General features: G+C 43.1%; 1 protein-coding gene and 1 long non-coding RNA gene across 2 annotated transcripts in view; both read right to left on the reverse strand.

The window, feature by feature from the left end:
* Positions 1 to 2,825: 2,825 nt before the first annotated feature.
* LOC309554026 lies at positions 2,826 to 3,582 on the reverse strand. Its single transcript, XR_014225205.1, has 2 exons — positions 3,510 to 3,582; positions 2,826 to 3,432 (listed from the first exon to the last, which is right to left on the reverse strand). It is a non-coding gene; the product is annotated as an uncharacterized lncRNA (long non-coding RNA).
* Positions 3,583 to 8,980: 5,398 nt separating this feature from the next.
* HDAC10 (histone deacetylase 10) overlaps positions 8,981 to 22,653 on the reverse strand; it is a 74,026-nt gene continuing 60,353 nt past the window's right edge. The window contains exons 17-21 of the mRNA XM_082255988.1: positions 22,544 to 22,600; positions 22,310 to 22,394; positions 11,959 to 12,147; positions 10,591 to 10,753; positions 8,981 to 9,100 (exon numbers count right to left, since the gene is read on the reverse strand). Of these exons, the coding sequence (XP_082112114.1) occupies positions 9,093 to 9,100; positions 10,591 to 10,753; positions 11,959 to 12,147; positions 22,310 to 22,394; positions 22,544 to 22,600 (502 nt within the window). The 3' untranslated portion in view covers positions 8,981 to 9,092. The remainder of the gene's footprint in view (positions 9,101 to 10,590; positions 10,754 to 11,958; positions 12,148 to 22,309; positions 22,395 to 22,543; positions 22,601 to 22,653) is intronic.

Genomic DNA, 22,653 nt, shown 5'->3' on the forward strand with positions numbered 1-22,653 from the left:
GAATATTAGTATGCATAAGGAAGGGGATGTATTCCAGAGATAAAACTATAATCCTACCACTTTATAAAACTCTGGTCCTGGAGTATTCTGTCCAGTTTTGGTCGCCAGTCCTCAGGAGGGATGTGTTGGAGCTGGAAAGAGTACAGAGAAGGGCAACGAAACTGATTAGGGGATTGGAGGACCTTAATTATAAAGAGCACTTACAAGCGCTTGATTTATTCTCCCTAGAGAGGAGATGCGAGAGGGGACATGATAGTGATTTATAAATACCTCAACAGTGATCTCAACATAGAAAAAAAACTTCAGTGGCAAGGAATGCATGAGGACACGTGGCCATACAATGCGATTAGAGGAAAAGCGTTTTAACCTCAGGATACACAGTGGGTTGTTTACAGTAAGTGCTACTAGACTGTGGAATTCTCTACCACAAATGGTAGTAACTGTGGGAAGTATGGATATTTTTAAAAGTCTCTTGAATGTACATCTCAAGGATCAAAACATTCAGGGGTATGGGAGATGATTACGGCCACACACACCTACACAGGTTGAACTGGATGGACTGTTGTCTTTATTCAACCTCACCTACTATGTAACTATGTAAGTATTTAGAGTAAAAAATTAAATAAGACAATGACTGGGGTTGGTAAATTGTTCCAGAGAGGTTGTTAACTCTTACTGAAAATGCCAACCACTTGTATGATCTTTTGAAAATCAATCAAGAAAATTGAGTTTGTCCACAGCAATTGCTCAGCAAAAAGCTTTAAAACTGAAAAAAAGAATTTCAAACAGCGCCTGCTTTGGCAAAAGAGAAGCATCTAAAACCATTTTCTTCATAGGAACATGCTTTAGAAACAGTAATCCAACAGTTTTGCTTCAATTGCAAGGTGGAAGCTAGACAATACTAGGCTATTTCTCCAGACACCCAGACAATAAGTGGAAGTTCACTATACAGCAAGTACAATTTTATATTTCACGATTTAACAAAATCACTTTTCAAACTTCTCACGCCATTTAAAATTTCTCCTTGAGAAAAATATTCCAGGTGTTTCGAATTAAAAATGTTCTAATTGTTGGCATTGTCAACTCCAATGGATTCAGGTGGGTAATGGTGCTAAATATATACAGCTGCAAGAAAAAGTATGTGAACCCTTTGGAATGATATGGATTTCTGCACAAATTGGTCATAAAATGTGATCTGATCATCATCTAAGTCACAGCAATAGACAATCACAGTCGGTTTAAACTAATAACACACAAAGAATGAAATGTTGCCATGTTTTTATTTAACACACCATGTAAACATTCACAGTGCAGGTGGAAAAAGTATGTGAACCCTTGGATTTAATAACTGGTTGAACCTCCTTTGGCAGCAATAACTTCAACCAAACGTTTCCTGTAGTTGCAGATCAGACGTGCACAATGGTCAGGAGTAATTCTTGACCATTCCTCTTTAAAGAACTGTTTCAGTTCAGCAATATTCTTGGGATGTCTGGTGTGAATCGCTTTCTTGAGGTCATGCCACAGCATCTCAATCGGGTTGAGGTCAGGACTCTGACTGGGCCACTTCAGAAGGCGTATTTTCTTCCGTTTAAGCAATTCTGTTGTTGATTTACTTCTATGCTTTGGGTCATTGTCCTGTTGCAACACCCATCTTCTGTTGAGCTTCAGCTGGTAGACAGATGGCCTTAAGTTCTCCTGCAAAATGTCTTGATAAACTTGGGAATTCATTTTTCCTTCAATGACAGCAATCCGTCCAGGCCCTGACGCAGCAAAGCAGCCCCAAACCATGATGCCCCCACCACCATACTTCACAGTTGGGATGAGGTTTTGATGTTGGTGTGCTATACCTCTTTTTCGCCACACATAGTGTTGTGTGTTTCTTCCAAACAACTCAACTTTGGTTTCATCTGTCCACAGAATATTTTGCCAGTACTGCTGTGGAACATCCAGGTGCTCTTGTGAAAACTGTAAACATGCAGCAATGTTTTGTTTGGATAGCAGTGGCTTCCTCTGTGGTATCCTCCCATGAAATACATTCTTGTTTAGTGTTTTATGTATTGTAGATTCGCTAACAAGGATGTTAGCATTTGCCAGTGACTTTTGTAAGTCTTTAGCTGACACTCTAGTATTCTTCTTCACCTCATTGAGCAGTCTGCGCTGTGCTCTTGCAGTCATCTTTACAGGACGGCCACTCCTAGGGAGAGTAGCAGCAGTGCTGAACTTTCTCCATTTATAGACAATTTGTCTTTCCATGGACTGATGAACAGCAAGGCTTTTGGAGATACTTTTATAACCCTTTCCAGCTTTATGCAAGTCAACAATTCTTAATTGTAGGTCTTCTGAATGTGCGAGGCATCATTCACATCAGGCAATGCTTCTTGTGAAAGGCAAACCCAGAACTGGTGTGTGTTTTTTTATAGGGCAGGGCAGCTGTAACCAACACCTCCAATCTCATCTCATTGATTGGACTCCAGTTGGCTGACATCTCACTCCAATTAGCTCTTGGAGATGTCATTAGTCTAGGGCTTCACATAGTTTTTCCACCTGCACTGTGTATGTTTACATGGTGTGTTCAATAAAAACATGGTAACATTTCATTCTGTGTGCGTTATTAGTTTAAGCAGACTGATTGTCTATTGTTGTGACTTAGATGATGATCAGATCACATTTTATGACCAACTTGTGCAGAAATCTATATAATTCCAAAGGGTTCACATACTTTTTCTTGCAGCTGTATTTCCTTTGTGGTCGGTTAATCTGTGATGGCTAAAGTCGGTGTGGTGCGGTGGGTCTAAGGAACCCGTAAAAAGCTAAATATATGGAGGTTTTAATGACTAGGTTTGTATGAGGTTCGAATGGTAATGTGTCCAGTACGTCGGATAAAGCCCGGAATTTCCCCCCATCTATAGGCAACTGTTTGTTCGTGGTGTTATGATCTGCCTTACTAATACTTTTCAATATATTCTTCACCGGGTAAGCTCTGAGGAAAGGAGAATGGTTTGGAACGGTTGTCAAGACGTGGTGTTGTATGCCAGACAGGTAAAGTTTGATTGTATTATACAAAGGTTTAAGCTGAAGGTGGCAAAAAGCGGCAACAGCGACCATAGTTTCGAACTGAATGATCATGTTAGTCAAATTCTACCGAGAACCTTTGGAAGATGGTCACGGCTCTGTAGTATGCCCTCCTGGTGTTCGCGGATAAGGCTACCCGAGCCAATTCGTTACTGTGTGCCAAAATCCTGGCAAGTCCAGGATTAACTTGTCGAACTCTGGGGTCCGGGTGGGGCACTTGTCGGCAGATGGGTGGAGGTTGAAAAAGACCTGCAATTTATAAACGGGATAAAGCGTCAGTGGCAGAGTTGGAGTAGCCTGGGATGTGTTCGCAATAGAGGAAGAACTGAAAGGTGGCTGCCAACCAGGTCAGCCTGCGAACTAGCCTCATAATAATCAAAGAAGATGAACAGCCCTTATTAATTATGTCGCAGGCTGCCTTATTGTCAGAGTAACACTTCACAGCCATTCCTGTCCAGGATTTGCCCCATGCGAAAGCCGCTGCCACTATCGGGTGCATTTCGAATAGGGTCGAAGTCTCGTGAAAGGCAGGTAAACCGTGAGACTCTGCCGGCCAACAATCTCTTAACCAAGAGTTTTTATATATCGCTGCAAAACCGGTATTGGTGGCTGCATCTGACCAACAGACCGGGGCTTGGGCGGATATCGGTGGGATGAACATGGAGATCCCATTCCAGTGTTCTAGGAATTCCATCCACATGGCCAGGTCTGCCCCTGCCGGGGGATCCAAGTGACCAATATGTTCATCTGGAAGACCCGGTAATAAGCACAATAACCGGATTGTAGTTCTTTATACGAGTAAAAGTTCCCAGTTGTAGGAACTTGACTACGTCCTTGCGTATGCGCCCGAGCTTGTCCTCAGGGAGACTAGACCGCATGGTGTCGGAATTGAGTATGATGCCTAGGAAGTCCAGTCTGGTGGTGGCTTCAGTCGTCTTTTCTAGAGACAGGGGGATGCCTAAAGTAGAAACAGTGCTACGGTGCTCTTTAGACTAACAGGGCTGCAGTCGCTATGTTCGACCAACGAAAAATCATCCAAACAGTGTAACACCTTGGGGCACCTAGCGACATTGAGGAGGAGCAAGCAGAGAGTCTCACCAAATATGTTGAATATTCTAGAGCTACTCTTGGCCCCAAACGTGAGTCTAACAGCGAAGTAATATTCCTCTCTCCACTTGACACCATGAATATGCCATAAAGAGGGATGAATGGGTAATAACTTAAAGGCGTTGGAGATATCGGTCTTACTAAGCCATGTTGCCCTACCTGTCCTCAAGATTGCTTGAATGGCATTATCCACGGTGGTATAGTGAAGAGAGAATTCGGTAGATGGAATGAGGGAATTTAGGCTCGGGTTAGTGGACAAATGAGGAGCAGACAGATCAACGACAAGACGTTTTTTATTAGAATATTTTCTAGTGGCTATTCCAATTGGGTTTGTGCGCCAGGAGGTGAAGGGAGGGGAGGAAAAGGGGCCTATCATGAAACCTTTCTGGGTTTCCTTACAGAGCAGATCGTCCACTGTCAGTTAATTGTTCCTAGCTGAAAGGAGTTTGGGACACTCTAGTGTACCTATAGGGAGTGAAACCAACCCAGTGTGGAAACCTGCTGAGAACCCATGTAATAAGTATTAAACCAGGTGAGGAGACGGGTGTGATTTCAAGTAGTATCCTAGAATATCTATATTCACCTCGGTTGGTCATTGCTTAGGATTTAACCTAGAAGGGCACATGGATTTGGCATGGGCCCGAAAGCATATGGAACAGACGTGTAGTAATCTGCAGGCACCTCCATCAAAATGGTTGCATATTTGAGCTTTGCCTAAATAAATGGTGGGACGACCAAGCTTATACCTTTGGCCACATTGGTCAGGCTTACTAGCTCCCCCCCCCCGAGAAACCAGGAAAGGAGGGATCGGCCTCTGAGGGGCACAGGTTGGCGGTATGAGAGGTGGAAGAGCAGACTGCACAAGATGGGGGTACTAAGCCTGCAAAAGAGTTCCATGTCCAAGAGGCTCCAGTCAGAATGGATGTTAAACTGGGCCAAGGCTGCGGCTGCTTTTGCCGATACAGACTTGTGGAAATCATAAAACCCCTGTACGTGTGGCTTAAGTCAACCACCTTATGAATATATAAATCTGATTCCTCCCGGCGTTGCGGACACTGAGCACACAACATCTCTGTAGATACCGAAGGCTAGGACAAACTCTGGTATGGTCAGTTTTTTGTTGAGTCTTGGGTCTCTGGCCTTCATCACGACGGCCAAATCACCGTAATTGTACACCCTGTTCTCCACAATGTCTTGGGAGGCAATTAGCAAGGAAACCAGATTCCCATCTAATATGTCCTTGCAGAGGGCTGGGGGGGAACATGTGTGCTGGGGTAATGACTGGTGAAGCAGAAGGGGAGAAAAAAGGCGAGACTGGGGGCCTACCCTGTGAGCTGGCAGGAGCGAGTGCTAGTACCGGCCTAGAGGGAGGTGGGTCCACATGGGATGGGCTAGCATTTTCCAGCTTGGACAGTCTATCACTGATTAACTGTAGTGATGACAAGATGGTGTCTAGAGTCCCTTGAAAGTCCGTGCTAACCCCCTGAGAACTTGTACCCAGCCCAGGATCCTCAGGATGTGCTGAGAGCAGTTTTTAGAGTTCAGCCTTTCTTGCCGAAGCTGGGAAAGGGATGCCCCTGCGGCGCAAAACAGCCAAAGTCCTGGGGATGGTCCAGGAACTTAAAGAGCCTGGTGTGGATGGTCCTCAGAATCCCCTGGGGGTACAAATTCTAACAGGGGTGTTAGGCCTAGTGGGTGTGCTTGGGGGAGATGACCCTTCGCCTATGTTGGCTCCTTGAGACATGCTGAAAAGAGAAAATAACACACAAAAGTAGGGCTGCACGATATTGAAAAAAAAAAAAAAAAAAAAATCACATTGCAATATTTTTTCCCCCAACGATATATATTGCGATATTTTTTTTTGCGGCGGATCCTCTTCGTTGTGCATTTTTAGTAGTACAGAATTACTACAGTGTGCCCCCATTCGATGCAGAGTTACTACAGCATGCCCCCATTCAGTGCAGTGACCAGCGTGCCCCCCATCAATGCAGTGACCAGTGTGCCCCCCATCAATGCAATGACCAGCGTGCCGTGTCCCCTTCAATGCAGTGACCAGCGTGCCCCCCATCAATGTAGTGACCAGCGTGCCCCCCCCATCAATGTAGTGACCAGCGTGCCCCCCCCATCAATGTAGTGCCCAGCGTGCCCCCCCCATCAATGTAGTGACCAGCATGCCCCCCATCAATGTAGTGACCAGCATGCCATGTCCCCTTCAATGCAATGAGACTTACCTAAGGTAGAAGAACACAGCCTGACATGATCCCACATGTTCAGTCTGCCCCGCAGCTAGTTCTCTTGACCGAGCGGTGAACGCGGCACAGCGAACCAATCACGTCGTGAGCAGGCACACGTGATTGGTTAGCTGTGCAGCTGCTCACGGCGCGCTGCTCACCGCTCAGTCAGGAGAACTAGGCTAGCTGCAGGCAGGCAGACTTGAACGCGTGGGACGGATGTCGGGCTGTGTTCTGCTACAACCACTGTGAATCCTCCCGAGTCCCGACTTCTCCCTGCCTAATGCCTATGCCTTACTATCGTATCTTCGGCGATGTGACTATTGCCCACGCCCGCAGCACGATAGTCGATATCACATCGACTATCGTTCAGCCCTACACAAAAGAGAGAAAAACTCTGGTTAATAAACACCGTTTGTGCTAAAACAGAACTGGCTCGCTAACTAGTGCCGAGGCAAAAGCTGTCTACCCCATGACAAGCGAGGCCCTGCTAGTTGCCGAGCGGCAGGTGAGAGGCTCTATCTATGATTTGGGCGTGGGGCACGAGCCTCTAGCATGGTGGCGGGGGGTTGGCCTCTCTGACGGTAAAAATTTTAAACGTGTGGCCGTGACAGGTGAGGCCCTAACTATGACCCCAAGAGATGGGTGGATGCGAGGCACTAACTATGATTTGGCCCGAGGGCAAAAAATCTCAGTTTTGAGATTGGGGAATCGGCCTCGCTGGACCAGCTACTAGTGAGGCTAAGGCCAGCGCCTAGTCCTAAATAGCCAGTTCTCTGACCCTGTACGGGGGCTTGATGAAGGGGTAATGCAACATACCTAGCGAAGTAGTAGTAGTAGTAGTACACATGGTAGTAGTATAAGTAGTGTAGTAGTATACATATAGCAGTAATACATGCGGTAGCGATAGTATTTAGTAGTCATGTAGTGTAGCAGTATATATTGCTGTAGCACGGGCGGTAGTAACCGCATTAGTAGTGCTGTAGCAGTGTATAGCAGTAATACATATAGTATTAATAGTATCAGCAGTGACGCAACGTAGAAGTATAGCAGCGTCTATAGTAGTGACATAGTGTGACGGTATATATGGCAGTGGTACACGTAAGGTAATAGTATTGGCAGTACATCAGTATATGTATGGCAGTAGTGCACGCGGTAGTAATAGTATTGTTAGTGTAGCAGTAGATACAGCCGTGGCGCACATAATAATGGTATTAACAGTTTATCAGTATAGCAGCAGTACACATAGTATTAGTATTTAGCGGTGTATCGTTATAGTACTAGCACTCGCGGCAGTAATGGTATTTGTAATGTAGCAGTAGTACACAGTATCGGCAGTGCAGCTCTGCATCCAGCAGTAGTACGCATAGCAATGGTATTTGCAGTGTATCGGTATGGCAGTAGTTTGTGGTAGTAATAGTATTGTAGTGTAGCCGTATGTAAGCAGTAGTACACAGAAACAGGAGTTTAGCAGCACGTATAGCAATAGTATAAGTGGTATCAGCAGTATCAGTAGAGTAGCAGTATACATAGTGGTAACACCCATGGTACCAATAGTATTAGCAGAGTAGCAGTACACATAGTGGCAGTACCCATAGTATCAATAGTATAAGCAGAGTGGCAGTACCCATAGTATCAATAGTATTAGCAGAGTAGTAGTACACATAGTGGTAGTACCCATGGTAAGAAACTAATATTCAGTAGAGTAGCAGTATCCACAGTAGTAGTACCCATGGTAGCAGTAGAAAATAGCAGTATAGAAGTATACAGGTAGTACCAGTGGTAGTGACAGTATAAGTAGGGAAAAGGTATGAAGCAGGGCCGTGGCCTGGTGAGGCAAGGCAGAAATCAAGCCCCCCCCCCCCCCCCCAACAGTACCTGAGGCCCGGCGGGCCGCTGGAGCGGATGATCCGACTGCAGGGGATGCAGACTTGAAGGACGTGGCGGTGGCAGGTGGAACCCGGAAGTTCGGCTGCCCAAGAGAGGAGAGCGTGTGATGCGGCGGGCAGGAGCAGCCTCTTATAAGTACGCTAGCTCCTCCCACAAATACAGGCCTGCTACAGAGTTACACGTGCCATGATCCATGCCAAGACTGATGCCACCCTGCATGATAATTATACTAAAATTGCTAGAACCATAAAGTCATGCTTCTACTGTTTGTTGCCACTAATTACAACATTGCGCCCCCCCCCCCCCCACCTACTGGTTTCTCTTTTCCTGCTGTTTTCCTATCATTTTGAAAGGGACATTTTGGATCATGGTCTGTGGGTTTATAGCTGCTTTGAATGCTTGTTTGGCCTAGAAACGGAAGCCTTAGCTTCTTGATTACAATCAATACTCCTAAATGTGAGTCCCATTCTTCCTGATTGTTGCATGTAAACTTTGAAAACTTGAATTAAAAATTTGGAACAGAAAAAAAAAATAAGGAAAAAAAATAGAAAACATAGCATAGTGAAACAGTTGGTATTTTTTTTTTCTTTTTAATATCTGTTCTTACAAACTTTTATATACTATTAATTTTTAATAAAAAAAGTTCAATAGTTTTACAATCCTATTGAAAAAGAACCTGCCCTGTCCAAAGCAATAAAAGTATTTTCTTGAGCGGCTTGTTGTGAAACATTGATAATAACCATCTTATGTCCTTTTCATGACTTCATGCGTCCGTTTTCAATTACAAATCTTCTATTTTGCTAAACAAAATTAAGAAATAAAAAAATTATTTTTAGATAGCAATAATAATAGTTGGAGTTGAATGGATGAAGCAGAACATTAAACACATAGTGTTCCAAAAATGTATTTTAAACAATTTTAAACTAATTGCCATCTATTTTTACCCTGGGTACACCTGTAAGGCACAGCAAAAATGAAGAACAGTAAAAAAAAAAAAAATTTATAGAAGTTACAACATTCAAGACATAAAATGTCTGATTTCTTTTACGCTTCTACATTTTCAGACACACAATGTATTGTTTGATTTTTTAAAGCGGAGTACTTATTTTATGCCTGGCTAACAAGCATCCAAAGAAAATATATAAAATAAATGTTTGCTGGCACTAATATTAGCTGTAAACCATCTTACTATTGCTGAGATGATCTGATTATCCCTAAATGATTTATACGAGTTAGAACCTTCCAAGTAAAAATGCTGCACTCAGTGAACTGATGAAGAGTTCGCAGTTTGCTGGGGTAGCCTCCTCAACAATCTCCTTTTTCGTTTGCTGAACTCACCCAACAAAGTTTAATGCAGGAGGTGCTCTATGTTCTACTGAAGGACACCCGTACAAAGTCACTACATATTCTGTAGATTTACTCTACCAGATCACCTTTATAGCAGATTTTATAAGATTTGCCTGTAACTCAATTTTAGGCTTTCTGTATGAGAAATAAAGAAATCAGTACACATCCATCGGCACCTGCTACTAAATGTATGTGTACAAGGCTGGTATTATGCATGAAACACAGCATCCCCACAGCACCACTACTAATGAGCAATAGCCTTAAAAAAAAAGAAATAAAGCTGCACATACATGGTTTAGTTTTTTTTATGTTCAGCCTACGGAGCGGATTGCCCCACCCATACATTCGAGGTGACTCCTCTGCTATCAGAATAAACTGATCAGCACTGCAGCCAAACTAAAGTTTTCCAGCACTCCCGTTCGGCCAAAGTTTGATCGATGTTTGGTCGTTTTTAGTCTTTTAAGTAGTACATACACTGCAATGCTAATCCATTTACATCCACTCCACTGGCTACCTATTTCAAAGCTGCGAGAGATCAAAACGCTATTGTCATTGTTTTCCTGACAAATGGGGTAGCAAAAAAAAAAAAAAAAAAAAATCTGTTAGAGCTTTGGTAGACAGAGAACTGCGAATATTTGAAACAATACTATTAAATCAACACTATAAAAAAAAAAAAAAAAAGTTTACTTCAATTGCAGTTTGCCATCCTACTATAGCATATTTTGGTTTTCTACAATTCTCCATTTTGAAGCTATTTAGAATATCTTCTATACATAGTTCTTACGTATCTAAGCCCAATCAGATAATGTTTAAAACGATTGAGATACCTGAAATGTAATTTAAATCAAGAAATGTAAATGAATATTGGCTTAACTACAATGTTGTTTTCAAAAGGTTCATGGCACATTTTACAGCGACTCTTCTATAAGGGACAGTAACCCACCAAAACACTGTAGTAATTTCCATGTTTTCTCCATGACAACAGCCTCTTCTTTAAGGTCCTGCACACATTCTTCAGTGGGAGGTTTGTAAGGACCGAAGTCCATTCCTGAGTGGCAGCCTGACAGAACATTACACAAGGCCTCTGTCAGCTCCAGTTCAGATTCCTAAAAAAATAACAAAATTAAATGAAAAACACAGTATAGAACCAGTGCCATCTTAAGAGCATTAAAGGGCCCCGGGCAATGCAGTGCACTGGGGCCCCGCCTACACAATCAACCACAAGAATAAAAATACAAATTATGGATAAGGCGATATTTATTGGTACAGCAGTGCCAGGCTAATGACAGCTTCCAAGTTGGGCTGCTGGTTCCAGTGAAAGTACACATGGATGGGAGTCAGACTCAACTGTCCTGTGTGTGCCTGTTCCCGTGGAGGGGGACAGGCATTCCTGCAGTTGTGGGCTCCCCCTCCACTGCCCAAGTGGCCTGACAGCAGCGCAGGGCCGACAGTCGCTTGCCACCTAAGTTCGGCGGAGGGATGCACACGGGAATCGGGACTAAGGCTTGGCTGGGGCTGGGTCGCTGGCCAGATGGGGCCCCCTGGGCAAGTGGGGCCCCTGGGCGACTGCCCAGTGTGCCCATTTGGTAAGATGGCCCTGTATAAAACACTCATTCTGCATCAATAATAGGGTGTTATTTCAGGTTGAGACTTTAAAAGCTATAATAAGTAAACAACTCACAAGATAATGTTATGTAAGTGCTTGTCCCTCCGTGATTATATGAAGCACCATCTGGTGTACCTTGCTGATTTGGCTGCATATAAATTCCACCTTCAAACATGGCCCCCTCCACGGCCTGAAGGAGCATGCGCACTCGGAACGCTTGTTACGCTTATCGTTTGTGACGCCCAGGATGTCGGTTCCACTCAGGATCCTTGGACCAGCTCCAGGAAGTGTTGCTATCCACCCACACAGCTGAAGGCTCCATCCGGCCTTCCTCACTAGGATTGCCGACCATCCAGTTGTACACAGGAGGGACTTATTCTTTTGACAATTCCTTATATATCATTATCTTGTGAATGGTTTACTTATTATGGCTATTAGTCTCATACTACTACTACTCTTAGATGGCGCTGCCTCTCTTCTTGTCTTCCCTGCAAAATCACTTCTAGCTCCATTACAGTGGCTGCCACTAAGTTAGCACATTGGACTCTCCTACGTGACTGTTTGTTGTTGTTTTTATTTATCCAGTTATTGAGACTGATAGCTTTTAGTGTGCTGGATATCCTCCCTTTTATTTCAGCTTAAGTATGTGACCAGTTACCACCGTTTTTCTGAAACTTCTATTCAACAGTTCATGGCTAGGCTTACCGGAACAATAGAAAGAACCGCTCCTTCAGATAAACCCTGTAGCAGGCTAGTGAGCAGAAGAATATCCTTTGTACCAATACTCCTGTTATTCTCCACAGATATTATAATAAGATCAGGCTGATAGCTGTAAGCCACTGGAAGGATGAATCTGAAAACTGCATAGAAGAAGCTGCTGCCTTCTCCAAGGCTCTGTGAAGAAATAGCACAATGTGACAGAATTAGGGGACCTTAATAATCGCACAGGAAATGTCTTCACTGAAAAATAGTCCAATTCAATTATCTACTTAGCAAAATGTAACAAAGTATGGAGTGGTAGGTTAGAAAAATATGCACTTCCTAATTTACAGCTGTGCTAGTTTCACAAATATCAGCTTTACCTCCAAGGCAGTTCTCTTTTTGTTTAGTTCTGGTTAGAGTAGGGAAGGCTAAGTAGTTGATGGCAGGCAAGGATCCACAAGCTTCTTAAAAAAAAAAAAAATGTTAATGGATCTGTCCTCAATGAAGAGGTTTATTATCACCTTCTGTTCTTGTGACACCATGTCACTGAGACAAAAAGTGAAAAGAATCTTCACAGATTGCCATAAAACCAGATATTCAATTATGAGAATGTTTGGGTTGAACCAAGTCTTTATGCCAGTAGACCATTGTGCTTATTATTAGTTTAGTAATGTTTTACTGTGACATATATGTATTTATTAATTGTTTAAAATGATTTATCAGATATAGCACTATTAATAAGGTAATTAAGAATGGCAAAATCATTAAAAACGTAGTTAAAGCAAACTGGCCTCAGATGCATAGAGAAATCCACTCTCGAGAGACTATATGTACTATTCTTCCTCTCACAAGCTCTCTACCTGAATTATCACATGTGGTTCCAACATGCCATATGACTTGTTCTTTTGTAGGCATCTATCCTTTCTGTAGTATGATCAGATCATAACCCCGTCAAAATCTTTTGCACAATAGTCCAGATCGTCCACTTGGACCGATTCCTTATTGTCCCATCCGGACATATTTGAAAAATTGAATCCTCTTACCATAGACTATTTCCAGCAGAACGTTGACTTAGTCGCCTCGCCAAGCATTGTACAGAAAGCTTACAAGGCCAGTAAACGAGGCCACTTAATACAAATATATTTGTAGAGGCAACATCAGAGGGATCAGCGCAAACAGCAGCCAGAATCAGAATGGGAGCAGGCCACTAGGGCCCACAAAGCCAATCCTTCCCCCAACACTAAACTTCATCGATATAAATAAAAAAATAAAAAAAGGACTGCTGTTCAGACATAGCATAAAAACAAAAGTGTTTGACGGAAGTTCTACGCCCATAGTAATAAGCCAAGCACCCTGTTGGCTAGAGGCTTGTGTCACATTGCACCAAAATCAAAACCTATGGCTCTCCGTACAGGTCACCCTATTCTCACTAGCAACCTGGTAGTTGTCTACCAGGTTGTCATTGGTTGTCCCATCTTTATACTAAGCCTGTCTCCTTCCCTACAAATAAGGCAAAGGCAGCTGCCTTTTTTCGCAATACATAGCTTCTACACATACCAGCTCAAAGCCAGGACATGCTAGATGCAGATATCACTATGGTGGAAAATAATGCTGCCATAAGCTTCCTTCTGTATTCCAGCACTATGGATGCCAAATATGATGAATTGAAGCAGAGGCGTAACTAGAACCTTCAGGGCCCTGATGCAAGAAACCATGAAGGGCCCCCCAGACCCCTGGCCGGGGCCCTTACCTTCAAGCCCAGGGCTCTTCCCACTAATCCTGGGGCTCTTTACACTCGTTGCATGGCCTTTTATTACGGTCCCGCAGCAGGATTCTTTCACAAGTTCTGCAGTGGGCCCCCTTTCTGCAATCTTGGGGCCTCCCCACAGTGGTGCAATGCCAGCGTCCGGTCGCAAGTGTGACCTTTGCAATCCTGGAAGTTCCCCCACTGGTTTGCTACCGGGCCCCCTGGAGCATGGGGCCCGGTAGCGATTGCAACCCCTGCAACCCCTGTAGTTACGCCCCTGAATTGAAGATATTGAACACTTGGATTTAACCAGCGCTCTTAGGTGGAATAATTCCCCTTCTATCATCCTTTCCCCCCCTATCCTTTCTGTTCTCGCTGTTATTTTTTGGTTTAATTTAGACCTCCACAATCTATTTCTGTTCCATATTCGTTTATTGATATGATGTTTCATTATCCTATAGATATCCTGCTTTACACACACTAATGCTTTGCAAACTGAGGTAAGCTTCAGTCCCGGACCTGCTCAATATCCACAGGTTTACGCCTCCAGGACTTCACCTTTTTTCCTGACTTCTGTACAGGTGCATCTCAAAAAATTAGAATATCATCAAAAAGTTAGTGTTTTTTTAACCTTAAAATATTGATCCTGTTCCCTTAAAGCATGCTATACAGCACAGTGCTTGTGCTGTGTAATTTGGACCCTTCTATCACCTGAAATACCTGGCTGATCCTGCCTGGTTCTGTCCGCCCCCCTGTAAACTGACCACAGTTTATAATGGCTGCTGAGCCCTGACAACGTGGTCAGTTTACGTGCCTCTGTCATCCGCAGCCCTGCTCTCTGCTCTCCTGTGTCCTCCTCCCCCCTCCCCTTCCTGCCTGTCAGCTCCGTATCACGGCCCGCCCGCCTCTCCTGCTGCTGAGATAACTGTTAATTTGTTATATAATCCTCTTAGTTTCCTAAGCCTGTGTGCCTCTGTCTATGTGTTTTATAAACAAAAATGCTATACTTACCCAATTTCAGTGTGCTTCTCGGCGATCACGTGACCGACCGGCTCTCTGTCTCTCCTCCTGAGTGACATCAGCGGGGTATTTTCAGCTCCTCCCGCTCTAGCTGTCAGACAGGGAGAGGAGAGAGCCGGCCGGTCATGCGATTGCCGAGCAGAACACTAAAATCAGCTACATACAGCATTTTTTTTATAAAACAGAGACAGAGGCACACAGGCTTAGGACACAAAGAGGATTATACAAAGTCATGCAAGTGGCTTAACAACCACTTTAATTTATTTCAGTAATTCAATTAAAAAACAAACTCATATTTCATATGGATGGAGATATAATATATATTTTAAGCATTTCTTTTTTTAATTTTTATTTTGAAGATTATGGCTTACAACTAGTGAAAACCCAAAATTCAGTATCTCAGAAAATTTGATTATTACATAAGACCAATATAAAAAAAAAAAAGGCGTGGCATGGAGGTGATCAGCCTGTGGCACTGCTGAGATGTTATGGAAGCCCAGGTTGTTTTGATAGCGGCCTTCAGCTCATCTGCATTGTTGGGTCTGGTGTCTCATCTTCCTCTTGAAAATACCTTACATATTCTCTATGGAGTTTAGGTCAAATGAGTTTGCTGGCCAAGTCCTGCTGGAAAATTCAATCAGCATCTCCATAAAGCTACTCAGCAAAGGGAAGCTCTAGACTTTCCTGGTAGAAGGCTACACTGACTTTGGACTTGATAAAACACAGTGGACCAACACCAGCAGATGACATGGCTCCCCAAATCACCTCAGCAGTGCCAGAGGCTGATCGTCTCTATGCCACGCTGCTTTGATGCAGTAATTCATGCAAATGGAGCCCTGGCCAAGTATTGGTATAGTGCATATTGTACATAGACATACTTTTCAGTAAGCCAACATTTCTATATTAAAAATCCTTTATTGGTCTTATGTAATATTATTTTCTGAGGTACTGAGTTTTGGGTTTTCACTAGCTGTAAGCCATAATGTCCAAAATTAAAAAATAAAAATAAAGCTTGAAATATATCACTCTGTGTGTAAAGCATTTATATAAAATATAGGAGTTTCACATTTTGAATTAAATTACTGAAATTAACTTTTTGCTGATATTCAATTTTTTTTAGATGTGCCTGTATTTTCTTATGTAGGTCTTTTAAGGGGGTTTTTTCAGGGCTCAAAATTTCAAGTCTTGAGCTACTAGCCAGGCCTTAAGTGTTATTCACCACCAGTTGCCCCATCCAACCTCTACCCTGCTTGCCCCTAATCACACTCTCATAAATTATCTCATAAAATGACACTGTTTTTGCATGAATGCAGAAGTTACAAAAATAAATATTAACAACAACTTTATCAGTGCCCATTAGTTCAGCCTCATCAGTGCAGCCTGATCAGTGCTCATGAATGCAGCCTCACCAGTGCCCTTCAATGCAGCCTCACCAGTGCCCATCAATGGAGCCTCACCAGTGCCCATCAATGGAGCCTCACCTGTGCCCATCAATGGAGCCTCACCTGTGCTCATCAATGGAGCCTCACCTGTGCCCATCAATGCAGCCTCACCTGTGCCCATCAATGCAACCTCAACTGTGCCCATCAATGCAGCCTCACCTGTGCCCATCAATGCAGCCTCACCTGTGCCCATCAATGCAGCCTCACCTGTGCCCATCAATGCAGCCTCATCTGTGCTTTTATGCAATCTCACCTGTGCCCATCAATGCAGCCTCACCCGTGCCCATCAATGCAGCCTCACCTGTGCCCATCAATGCAGTCTCACCTGTGCCCATCAATGCAGTCTCACCTGTGCCCATCAATGCAGCCTGATCAGTGCCCATCGATGCAGCCTGATCAGTGCCCATCGATGCAGCCTGATTTGTGCGCATCAATGCACTCTCACCTGTGACCAGGAATGCAGCCTCACCAGTGTCCATCAATGCCACCTAACCTGTGCCCATCAATGCAGCCCCACCTGTGCTCTTTTATGCAGTCTCACCAGTGCCCATCAATGCAGCCTCACCTGTGCCCATCAATGCAGCCTCACCTGTGCCCATCAATGCAGCCTCACCAGTGTCCATCAATTCAGCCTCACCAGTGTCCATCAATTCAGCCTCACCAGTGTCCATCAATTCAGCCTCACCAGTGTCCATCAATTCAGCCTCACCAGTGTCCATCAATTCAGCCTCACCAGTGTCCATCAATTCAGCCTCACCAGTGTCCATCAATTCAGCCTCACCAGTGTCCATCAATGCAGCCTCACCAGTGCCCGTCAATGCAGCCTCACCTGTGCCCGTCAATGCAGCCTCACCTGTGCCCGTCAATGCAGCCTCACCTGTGCCCGTCAATGCAGCCTCACCTGTGCCCGTCAATGCAGCCTCACCTGTGCCCGTCAATGCAGCCTCACCTGTGCCCGTCAATGCAGCCTCACCTGTGCCCGTCAATGCAGCCTCACCTGTGCCCGTCAAAGCATTAAAAGAAACCATGCATTAAAAAAAGACTGGGCCTGGGTGAATACTCCACTCTTTCTGATCTTCTAACTCCACATTTGCAACATATTTTTTACCATCGTAAAACTGGGACCCCCTTGTTTAATGAAACCTTAAAAGCCAATGTGGTCTTGATCCCAAAACCAACAACTGACCCACATGGTCTAACTACAGACCAATTTCCCTTTTAAATACAAATGTCATACTTCTTGCCAAGATCCTAGCTACCAAACTCAACTCCTTTCTTGGAAAAATCATTCACAAGCAAGTTGGTTTTGTACCAATGAGAGGAGCACGCACAACGTACAGCAGTCCAACTTATTCATCTGGCGAAATCTTGCTCCATTTTTTCCATGCTATGGTCTCTTGATGTCCTTTAGGCTTTCGATACGGTCTTCTGACAAGACATGTTTTTTGCCCTCTAGAAGCGGGCTTCTAGAGGGCCTTTGTTTTTTCTGGATCTCAGGCCCTTATGCCCAACCCTCAGAGTCAATAACATATGCAGGTTTTATTTCTGATGACTTCACATTTAGCTAGGGATGTCCTCTTTCCCCCATACTTTTTATTTTGGCACTTGAGCTCCTAGCAACAGTTATTCCAAAACATCCAGATATCCACAGGCTTCAATTAGCTGGAGAGCACCATAAACTGATGCTTTTCACAGGTTACATTCTAATGCATACATCCTCTCCTCCCATCACCTTCCCTAATCTCTTCACGGTTCTCTGACTTTGCGGTTATTTCAAACCTTTAAGTCACTGAAACTAAATCCAACTCTTTAAATGTAAAAACTTGACTTCTGACCAACTTCAGTTGATCCAAGGAAATTATTACTGGCTCAGCTCCCTACCACATCTTGGCATTAAGCTTATCCCATCATTTGAGTCTCTTTATACAGCAAACTATCCCTCTTTGTTTAAGGGTTTGGATCCCCTCCTTACTACCTGCACACCTCTACCTATATTTTGGTTTGGCAGGAACCATGCACTAAAAATGACTTATTTGCTTAAACTGCTATACTACTAGTCTTGCCAGTCCCAATATCAAGTCATGTATTGAGAACCGCACAAAGAAAAAGGTTTAAACTTTGTTGCATTGTTTTATACCAAGACTGACGGTCAGCCTCTGTGTTATACCACTGCAGATTGACAGGTGGGCTTGCAGTATCTGATCTAAAAACTATTTCTTAGTGGTTGTCCCCTTGTATCCTTGCACACCACTCATGAAATGTCCATCTGGACCCGCTTTACAATAGCAGAATATATCATTTAATTTAGACTCCTCCCCCTCATAGACCCAGGATCACTCATCCATCAATGCAACAGACTCTCCGGCTGTAGAACTCGGTGAATTACTCCAGTGATCTAATCTGGTCTCATCTGCCCGTTGGGTATCCTGCATAATCCATCAATCATTCCAGCTTACAAAAACCCCTTAGTGTTGGTGGCAAACGAAAGGTACTAAGCATATCTGAGATATGTGAACTATCAACAGTATTAAATCCTCGCAACACCTGATAAAAAATTGGAATTTACCCGAGTGAAAAGCACTCTGTTATACTTAAACATTTTTATCACTAGCCGTGTCGCAGGAAACATTAAAATATCCAATATGCTTAACCCCCTTTAAAAACCGCTGCCTGGAGGAGGAAAATGGACTAGGTGAAACCCTTGACCAGGCAGACAAACAAAATTTTGACAGTCACTTCAAAATGCTCTCCTAAAATACTGGCATAAGAAAACGTGTATAAAGGTACTTTGTCACTGGTATATGACCCCTGAAAATATAGACAAAATTTGTTCCCAGTGGTCCCCCAACTTGCTTTCGGTGCGTCAGAGAATTTTGTACCTTTTTTCATATTTGGTGGTCCTGCCCTAAGGCCCCCCGTCACTTTTGGATACCCGTTTATAATAATATGCTCAAGGTGGACTTGAATATTAAAAGATACTTAAATCTTCACCTTGTAAAACAACCCATTCATAGAAATGAAAAGCAAAAAACTTTGTGTACTGTATATATAAATTATTAAAATATATTCCAACCCCCTTTTTTTTTTTATAGATGAAGATATACCATCTGTTCTCAGCTGCATAAGGAGTTTAAAGAGATGGGGGGGGGAGGAAAAACAGCAGTAAACTAGCCTTCCCAGTGAATGGCTGTGCGGGGAGGGGGGGGGGGTTGCATGTCAAGTCGAAACTCCGAGCACAGCCAGAACATGGACCACGCTGTGCTCTCAAGTCTAGTGTGGTCAGTTTTTATTAGGAAAGCAGGCGGACTGGCAGGAGAACAGGACACTTTTTTACACAAGTACATGATGCAGCAGGCACATATCAGGAATATGTAATGTTGGGTTTAGGGCTGAAACAACTAATCAACATAATTGATTATAATCAATAATAAAAATAGTTGTCAATGATTTTCATTATTGATTAGTTGGTCGGCCAATTAGTTGGCCTGCATACAGAATGACTAATTTAAAGTGATTGTAAAAAAGCAGAAGGCTTTTTTTTCACCTTAATGCATCCTATGCATTGTCTCAAAAGGTAAAAAAACTTTTTTGCGACATACCTTATACTTGCTTGATCCTGATCGCGTATCAGCCCTGTGCCCGACAGCAGCAGCACTGCTCTCCTTCCTCACAGGACTAATAGGCAGCAGTGCTCCTGCTGCTGTCAATCACAGCCTGTAAGGAGGGAGTGGGGGCGGGGCTGAGTCACTTTGTGTGTGTTAACCATTGCACAGAGCAGGTAACTGACTTTTTTTTTTTTTTTATTACAACCTTTGCAACCACTTTAAGGGATCTGTACAAGGAAGATCAGCAGCTGAACCCAGAGAAGCTGGAGGCTAACACACAGGAGGTAAATGACTACATTGAAAGTAAAAGTTTACCAGGATTGCCTAGATTTAAAAATGAGTATACCCATGCAAAACGTCTCAGCCTTTTGCACTACTTTAAAATAAAAGGTTTAATATCCCCCCTCCACCCTTTATGTCTGACTCCCCAGTTTTTATACCCTGTATATCCTACTTCTGGATATTTGATTATTATATGTACTGTATGATAGAAGCTTTATATATATTGTGGCAAAGCGGTGCCTTGTCAAGGTGTTAAAAGGCAGTCTGGGCCCAGGTTTTGTAGAGAACAGGCACACTGACGGTGCAGGGGTGTGTTTTGTTCCTAGGGTAGTCAGGATTAGAGTTCAGGGCTTCAGGGCTTCAGGGCTTCAGGGCTCCAGGGCTCCAGGGCTCCACCCCCCCCCCCCCCCCCAGTAGTCAGTGTGTGTGCAAGGGAGCAGAGAGGTGCATGTCTGCACCGTGCTTTCCAGGACAGACAAAGGTCCTAGCCTGGAAGACAGAGCAGCAGGGAGCTGCAAGAAAAAAAAGAGCTGTCAGAGTTACAGAGTTTGTACACAAGCACTGGGATATTGTGTTAGATGGTCAGGAGGACAGAGGCATGAGGCCTCAGCAACGGTGCTGTTAAGAGAGCCAGGAGGCTGAATTTTGTTATTTTGGATTGATGGTGAAAACCCCTGCGAGGGAAGGGGATTGCTGTGAACTTTTCTTTCAGTTTTAATAATAGGGCAGAAAAAGCCCTCAAAAGGCAGATCTGGCCTGGAATGAACTCACTGGTAAGCGTTACATTTGCATACACAGCCCCGGGTGGTCCCAATATATAATTACTTTCACTGCTTCACAGTATAAATTAACCCCTATAGTAGCGAATATCTGAAGCTCTTGTTTTTGCATTTTAAAAGGGATCATTTTTGGTTTTTAATCCCATCATGACAGGTTCTACAAAAAGCATGCTGCTGCTACTAAACGTCTTAATGACAGCAGGCGCAGGTAGCTTGTATCAAGCTACCAGTCTATGACAAGGGACTCTGTCATGCATATTATTAAATTACAGTCCTGTCAGAAAATCTGCAACATACTGTTTTTAGGGTTTTTTTTTTTCTTAGATAAAAATTTTGATCTCAGAGTCTGATGGTATGTACCAGATTCAACCTCTATAAGTATATACAGTACAGTATATCTCTAAGTTTTTACGTTTAGTTTTTTTTTAATTTACATATTAATCAAATTGCACACCACCCCCTTTTTTTTTTTTTCATATATATTACATAATTGATACAATAATCGCCCAACTTATTACGAAAATACTTGTTAGTTGCAGTCCTCATTGGGTTTACATATTATTTAATCCTATTTGTAAACCCTGGGAAGCTTTCTTACACAGACCGATCTCCAATCTCAATAGGCACGTGGGGCTTACATTTCTAGCAGCCAAATAACCATCAATCCCCTTTGCTGGTGTAAAACAAAGACTCATAGACCCCATTGTGCACAAGAAACGTACTGTTATACTTAACGTTACCCACAATTTCTCAGGGTCTGAACCCTGTGGTTGGACTACAACAGTCATGAAATTGGAGCGATGCCTCCTTTTTTTTTCTTATAGCTGGTCAACCCGGCATACGTGGGTTCGGTTGGGCTTTAAGAGAACTCTCCTCTGCTCTTGCTTTCTCATTCTTTCCTTCACCCTTCTCTTTTTCTCTATTCCTATTCTGCATGCTCCCTCACGATTTAATCTAATAGACCCTTTTCCTATGTTTATATAGAGTTATTCCTTGTCTGGCCTAAGAGAAATTTCCATGAAGGTGTTTGTTCTTTGCCCAGACTACCTTACTCATAGCATGTAGTATTTGGAGCTGCAACTACACCTTGTTTCTGTTATGGATTTTATTCTTTGCATTTTGCATCTCTTCATGTTGTCGTACTTGTTCAATGAAATTGTGTGCTTGTGATCCATGCTAAAATCTGCTGTGTATTTTACCAAAAACAAAATTCAATAAAACGTTTGTGAAATAAAAAGCATTGTACATTTCACTGACAATTAGGTATAATAAAAAAGGTGCTTTATGAATATGCACACAAGGCAGGAAGAAACTCTGTGGCCCTTTGGCCTGAACCATTGCGTAGAGCCAATAACATGAGCAAAGTTGTTCCCAAGGTACCGATGGGGGGAGTATACTAGTTCATCTCATTATTCTGTTTGTCTGGGTGCAGCCTGTGTTATTGGGGATGTGTTATGTCAGCCTAGAGAGTTTACTTACCTCATTCCATTTTAGAAAGCACCTATAGTCTGAATGGACCCTTTCAGTTGGTTTGTCTTCAGATATTGTGAGCATTAGAGTTTTCCTGCAAAGTATATTAATGACTACTTAAGTATTTATATTTTCTCAAAGAGACTTGTATAAAAATGAAAAATAATAAATGTGCATAATGCTCCGACAAGAAAAAAAATGTACAAGGGCAGCTCAATCTGCAATCGAAACTTGCCAACTTACCCATCATTTGTTATATTGAGTTTAGGATCCATGTCTCCAATACCGATACATAACACTCTGTTTATAAGAAATAAATATAAATCAGTTTAAGAACTTAAGACTTTTGTGAA

The sequence above is a fragment of the Pelophylax lessonae genome (assembly GCF_965119305.1).
Source record: "Pelophylax lessonae genome assembly, chromosome: 4".
In the NCBI taxonomy this organism is placed as follows: domain Eukaryota; kingdom Metazoa; phylum Chordata; class Amphibia; order Anura; family Ranidae; genus Pelophylax; species Pelophylax lessonae.